General features: G+C 32.4%; 1 protein-coding gene across 1 annotated transcript; it reads right to left on the reverse strand.

The window, feature by feature from the left end:
• Positions 1 to 4029: 4029 nt before the first annotated feature.
• On the reverse strand, positions 4030 to 4942 carry LOC129912068 (glycine-rich selenoprotein-like). The gene is made up of 3 exons (XM_055990172.1): positions 4786 to 4942; positions 4641 to 4725; positions 4030 to 4589 (listed from the first exon to the last, which is right to left on the reverse strand). Exons 1-3 carry the CDS (start codon positions 4802 to 4804, stop codon positions 4397 to 4399), a joined length of 297 nt encoding a protein of 98 aa, XP_055846147.1. The 5' UTR covers positions 4805 to 4942; the 3' UTR covers positions 4030 to 4396.
• Positions 4943 to 7302: the final 2360 nt, after the last annotated feature.

Raw genomic sequence — 7302 nt, forward strand, 5'->3', positions numbered from 1 at the left:
ACGGTAGTGCCCAGCCAAGTTCTCTAGCAACTTTGGCACTACATCCTTATTTACAGGAAACAACTCAGGCCGTTTTCGACCCCCCTCTAACTTCCACACCAAAGATGCTAGAAATTTCAAACTCGCTACATTTGTTGAGCTGGTCAAAACCAAACACCTCACAAAATTTCAGCCTCCTACGATGAGTAGTTTCTGAGATATAGGGCTTCAAAAATAGCAAAAACCGTAACTGACGCACTGACTCACTGATTCACTGACTCACTGACAGATCATCAAAATTATGGAGATTGAGAATTTCAATTCAGGGGGCGTGGCATCCGCCCATTTCCGCTGAATTTTCATCAAATATTATAGAGCACTTCTGATTATCGTAGAATGTTGAAATTTTGGTAGAACGGTAGAGCTGGTAGTTTATACAAAGGAAAAAATTTAAAATTTGAGAATTTCAGCCAGGGGGCGTGGCAACCGCCCCCATTTTCACTGAATTTTCATCAAATATAGAGATTTTCAATTCTACAGCCATACCTTGCAAAAAGTAGTGAAATCACAACAAAAACATTACTGTTAAAAAAAGAGCCAAATTATCCTATGTTAAAATTATGCTGGCACAAAAAGTACTGAGATGTAAAAGTGTACCAAGTTCTAAAGTTTGGGTTCAAATTCGTATCAATAAAATTTTGATTGTTTACTTGGCAATTTTTGAAATAACTTTAAAAATCGATAATTAAAAGAAAAATTGTCAAGAGAACAATCAAAATTTTATTGATACGAATTTGAACCCAAACTTTAGAACTTGGTACACTTTTACATCTCAGTCCTTTTTGTGCCAGCATAATTTCAACATAGGAGAACTTGGCTCCTTTTTTAACAGTAATGTTTTTGTTGTGATTGATTTAACTTGGTGAAACACACTGTACCAATACAGGGACAACGGCGTAGGTATACAGGGGGGGGGGGGGGGGCACGGAGTCTTATTTTAAACCGCTGATAAATACCTGAAAGCTGACGAAATCAGAGCCGAATATTGTAAAATCCTTAGTAAGTGATCTAAAGCATTTCTTTAATTAGTATTGCTTATAAAACTAGCATAATTTTATTTAATATCTTCTGTTACGCCAAAAATATTTTTTTGTCTTTACTATTTTGACAGAGGTATTTGAATCCTGTAACCTCTTCGTCTTAAAGGAAATACAAATTCACGTACAATTTTAAAACAAAATTTATAATTTATTTTTATCTTAACTTGTAAAATAATTCTGGGCTAGCAGAAAACAATGCGTTGATTAAATGAGTTGTTTAAAGGCAAATTATTCAATCGAAGGACTTGTGCATTACTAGGGATCGGGTTTTCATGCAAATGCCTTGGAAGCATGGCAACGAATTATGAGTACGAATTAGGAGATTTCCTTTAAAATGGCAATTAATATTATTTTTGCATATTTTGCATTTATTTGCATTTTTTTTTGGATATTTTGATATATTTTGGAAATAAATACATGTTTCTCGTGCATATTTTCGCAAAAATTAGCAAAAATAACGAAATTACAGGCTTGAAATTTTGTACTTAAAGTGACTGATACAGCAAAGTGGTTATCCAAGGAATTTGCTAAATTTGAGCAACCAATCGGCTTATACGTCAAAAATTCGTATGAATTCATCGATCGAACAAGAGATATTACCATACCAGAAGACTACATTCAAGCCTCAATTGACATCGATAATATGTATAACAGTATACCTGTTATGGAAGCTGAAAAATCTATTGAAAATTGGCTTAAAAGTCTAAATACTCTTAATGATGTAAAGGTAAGTGAGTACATGCATCTAGTACACCTATGTTTCTCAAAGAATTATATACAATTTAATAAAAATGTCTATGAACAAATAAGTGGTTTAGCAATGGGAAACCCTCTTGCTGCTTTTGCTGCTAATTGTTTCATGGCCAATTTCGAAACAAGTGTCAAAAACAATTTTTCAGACTTTCCAATATTATGGGTAAGATATGTAGATGACACTTACATAATAATTCATAAAGACAAACTACAAATTTTTCTTAATTTCTTAAATAACGTAATGCCGGGAATTATAAAATTTACATTTGAAAAAGAAATTGACTTTTGTTTACCATTTTTAGATATTATGGTAAAAAGAAATGAAAATCATGTTGAATTCGATATTTATCGCAAATCCACAAGCACTGATAGATGCATTACATCAAATTCATATCACCCTAAACAAACTAAATTTGCAGCTTTAAATTCGTTTTGCTACCGTGCTATCCAAATTCCCCTTAGCGAACAAAATTATAATAAAGAAGTTAGAAATATTTATCGAATAGCTGAAGTTAATGGATACAATAAAAATGTAGTAAATTCTCTATTAAAAAAGCATAAAATTAAAAAGGATTTAAAAAATTTAACATCATTAACTCCATCATCTATAGGTAATCCATTTATATACATAAGTAGTTCATTCGTTGAGGGATTAACTTATTCTTTGGGAAAAATATTCAAAAAGTATTTTATTAAATAATCTCCAAATACAACAAGGAATAAAGTAAAAAATCTTTTAGGAACAGTTAAAGATAAAACAGAAACCATTGAAAAATCAGGGATATATTCGGTTATTTGTCAAAATTGTGATGAGGTATACATTGGTCAGACAAGAAGATCAGTATGTAAAGACAAGATGGTCAGAACACTACAAATCAATTTTTTATAAAAAAATAAACGAGTCCACTCCTGCCGACCATATGATCAATAACAACCATATTTTAGCTGGGTTTCGTTTGTTAAAACAAGTAAATAAACCTAAATTATTAGATGCATTTGAAGAAATTTACATAAATAAAACAAAAAATATGAACAAAAATAAAACATTTGAACGATCTTTGCTGCACAAATTTTTAGAACCACTTTCGGCCAAAGAAATATTTGAGACAAAATTCTAGATGCATTTATTCACTTTAACTTTATTATATATTTCGTTTATAACCTTTAAAAATTATTATTAAGAAAAATTTTTTAAAAATTTATGTTTAGATTTTATTGACAAAATTATTTAAATAATTTTTTAATTTGCTATACAATCTGAAGATGAGAATTGCTATTCTCGAAAACGTTAATTGTTGAAAATAAAACTTTGTACGAGTATAAGAAGTGTACCTTTCTGTCTTTAATATTGAAACTCATACAGTTCCTGAACGTATTTTATACGTGTAATTAATTTTGACTGAAAGTCAATTAGAAAACGTAAGCAAAAATGCTGTGCAAAACTGACAAACCAACGTTGTCCAAACTCATAAAAAACACGATCAAATGATAAATTGGATAATTTAAGAGTAAATTTTCTGCAATTTTATTTATTAAAAAAAAACCCCCCAATATTTCCAAAAATTTACATCTTTGAACTCGGAAATGGTTTCATATACAGATTTCATAAAAGTAAAGTAAAATCTTTTTTTTTTATAATTTTAAAGAAATATTGATATTTTACGAATTCACGTGGCCTTAAATGCATATTTAAAGTGCGTATTTTAAGCGCATATTTTTCGTTTTTAAGTGCATGAAAATCCTATATCCCTATACATTACATTGTACTTTAAGAACAGGATGGTCTTAATTGGTCAAACTTATGGCTAAAAACTAAACAAAAGCAAACGAATCACACAACGTTTTTGTTTGGTTATTCTTAGAACTCTTTGGAACTATTCGATTCGAAATGCAAAACGAACGAACTTTAATATTTTTAAAACAATTCTCCGGCCGCACGATTTTTCTTTCCGAATAGAGCTGAATGCGTTTATGGCCTCCATAAAATCTCTGACTGCTTCTTTTCTGACTACAAATGAATTGCTGTTGTAGTGAGAAAATAGACCCAAACAAAAGCCTATGAAGAGAAGATACATACACCCTTCATGAGCAAATTCATCCACAGATTCCATCCTTATCTTTTTAAGTAATTTCCTTAAACAAAAATAGGAAAAAAAAAAAAATTTAAAAAAAAAACTTAATGCATTCAAAAAAACTATTTAAGTTTGAATACAAATATTTAATTTATTTCATTTCCTATTATGTACATTATTTATACACCTCAACAGTGTAACCTTGAGTTTGCCTGCCTATTGCACATAATAATAAACTAGTAGAAAGAAATCTGGAAAGTTAATAGAAGACCAAAGTGAAACTAAGAAAATAGAAATGAAAAACCTTAAACTAACTAAAACCGTCTTGAATGAGATGTAAAATTCAGAAATACTCCTTCCAATGATGGATTTAAGAGCATTTCGTCATGCGAGCAATAAAAATGCTGAAATCATCTCAAAAAGATGGTCGACTGTGTCCAAGAAATGTGACTAGAAAAGCACACTTGTGTTGTCTTGGACACGTTACCGAGATCATCCACCTCCAGGAACGGTACAATCAGGAATGGTCATAATTCGACCTATTCTTCTATTTGGTCTGGGTCCATTTCCACGGCCGGGGCCACCTCCACCGCCGCCACCTCCTCCACCACCACCGCCGCCACTTCCCCAATTGCGTCCAGCATTGTTTTGGGCATCAAGCAATGGAGCTAATAATGTTCGGAAACTATAACAAAAAACACGTTAGTATTGGCAAACAAGTTTAAGAACAACTTACAATGCCAGAACAAAGCCAAAAAAGCTGGTGAAGATGCCAATCACTCGTTCTATGGACCAAGGTCGTCGCTCCAGCACTTGACCATCTGAATATGAGAAATTCGAATGAATTCATAGGTTTTATCTGAAAGTTTCGTTTAACTCACCTCTTCCAATATACACCATCTTGAATGGTGATTTTTATATTATTAATTTCTTATAATTTGTAGTTTATTTAATTGATTTTATAAAACAAAATATAATAATAATTTAATGAAAAATAAAATGACTAATCGGAATTTGACGTGTGTTCTATCAAATTGAGCAACTGTCAAACTGTCAAAACTGAGCAATAAATGTAACGTAAAAGAAACAGCATAACGTTACGTAACGGCAAAAAGGTTTGTGTATGAGATAATATTATTTTTCTTAGGGGGAATCCACAAGAGAAGTTTCAACATTTGCCGCAAGGGGACAAAATCGAAAGTAGTAGTTGTTGTAAGAAATTTGAAGAAATTAAAAGCAGAAACACAATCACGCTTTGCCAGACGCGTCATCGCGTTACGTTGAGAAATCCTCAAAGCGCGCTTCTGTCACTTTGACTTCGAACAGCTGATTGAAACAAAAAATCTGCTGTCAAATAAAAAAAAAAACACAGTCACTCACAAAATTATTGGGCCAAGTCTTTATCTTGATTTAAAAAGTGGAAAAATAAAGAAGAATATTAATGTGTTTAAAAAATGCATAGAAATTTGTTTATTCTTTAATCATATAGTTATAAAAACAAAACCAATCAAAATAAATTGTTTTTTAAACAGAACAAACAATAAAACTCAGTCTACAACATCATTAAATTATTGTTGTTCTTAATACGTAAATTGTTTTTATTTAAAATATCTCGATGTCGTTTTTTTGTGCAAAATCTATATAGAGAAACAAAAAAACACATCTAGTTTTGTAATAATTTATTTTTTTTTATTCACATTTGGCGCAATAATTATGTGGGTGACTGTAGCTATGTCTGATAAATGTCAGAAAGCGAGCAAAAGTTCAGTCTGGTTGAACTTTTGCTCGCTTTCTTACGTTTCCTTTCGTTTGTCAAAAAAAGCGTACGTAGAAAAATCGTCATTGTGTGAGGTTACACATGTTTCGTATGGTTGAACTTTTGGCAGTTGTCAAAATCAAAAAGCGTGATTGTGTTTCAGCTTTTATTAAGGCCCAATTGACAACTGGAAAAGTCAAAATGCGACACTAGTGGCAAAAATAAGCAACTACATATACACATGAAAAATCAGGAGACATAAGAATACAAGTGTTTACAGTCAGGTAAAATAAATTAATTAAAAAAGAGTGTGTGTACACATGTACACGCGACTGAAGTTATACTTCTCATTCAGTATTATGTAAATTAATTTTATTTGATATTTTTAATTTCTATTATGAAGTAAATAATCCACACTTAGTTTTTTTTACATTTTTATCAAGTGAACAATAAATTAATTCTTTCATCCTCCTTGCGTCCATGTAGTTTTCAATTTATTCTGTGAAATTTACTCATGTTGTGCGGTTCAGAACGTACGGTTGATGGTTAACGAAAGTAAATGAATTGCGCATAAAATGTGCGATATGGTAATTTTATGAGAATTGTGTGTGCTTCAGCACAAGTAGTAGCAATATGGAACTTGCAGGGTTGCTACAAAGCTCAAAAGTTAGCTGAGCTCAGCTCACAGCTCAGCTCAAATTTTGAGCTAGCACACTTTTGAGCTATGTACCATAGCTCAGCTCATTTGAATTCCGGTATAATCCGGTTTTTCGACTTTTTTCAAAATTCCGAGAAAATCGCGTTTGAAAGTTGGGGTAATTTTTTTTTTTTCGAAAAATCCCCGAATCTTTGAACGCTCCTGGAAGCTAAACCGCTTGAGAGCAATTTTTGGGAGTGATGCCAAATGATAGCTTGTGTCATGGGCCTACGCTTTGCACATTATCAGATTTTTAAAAAATCGCCTTCCATGTTAAACCGCCACATCATGCCTTTTTTTTCAGAATCGTGCCTATTTCTTTTTAATTTTAAGTTCTCCCGGTTTGAGAACGCTTGGACCTACAGGGATGGGAGTTGTACCCAAATGTAGGTTAGAGTCCCTGCTACCTTTTGGCATCAAAAATTTTATTTTCATTTTCTTCAAAATTCCGCGATATAGGCGTTGGAAGTTGGGGGCGCGAAAAAACTTCTGGGAGCTGAACGCTTTGATCTAGAGACAGGGAAGTGGTGCCATATGAAAGCTTATATTCTCAGCTACCTGATAGTGGTATAATCCGGTTTTTCGATTTTATTCAAAATTCCGAGAAAATCGCCTTTGAAAGTTGGGGTAAAATTTTTTTTCGAAAAATCCCCGAATCTTTGAACGCTCCTGGAAGCTAAACCGCTTGAGAGCAATTTTTGGGAGTGATGCCAAATGATAGCTTGTGTCATGGGCCTACGCTTTGCACATTATCAGATTTTAAAAAAATCGCCTTCCATGTTAAACCGCCACATCATGCCTATTTTATCAGAATCGTGCCTAATTTTTTTTTTACTTTTAAGTTCTCCCGGTTTGAGAACGCGTGGACCTACAGGGATGGGAGTTGTACCCAAATGTAGGTTAGAGTCCCCGCTAAATTTTGGCATCAAAATTTTTTTTCATTTT

This window comes from Episyrphus balteatus, chromosome 2, assembly GCF_945859705.1.
Source record: "Episyrphus balteatus chromosome 2, idEpiBalt1.1, whole genome shotgun sequence".
Classification (NCBI taxonomy): domain Eukaryota; kingdom Metazoa; phylum Arthropoda; class Insecta; order Diptera; family Syrphidae; genus Episyrphus; species Episyrphus balteatus.

What these genes read in the sequence shown, in the direction of transcription:
- LOC129912068 (XM_055990172.1), bottom strand. An exon ending in TTTGGCTTTGTTCTGGCATT is followed by an intron (nt 4,590 to 4,640) that starts GTAAGTTGTTCT and finishes TTTTTGTTATAG; the next exon opens with TTTCCGAACATTATTAGCTC.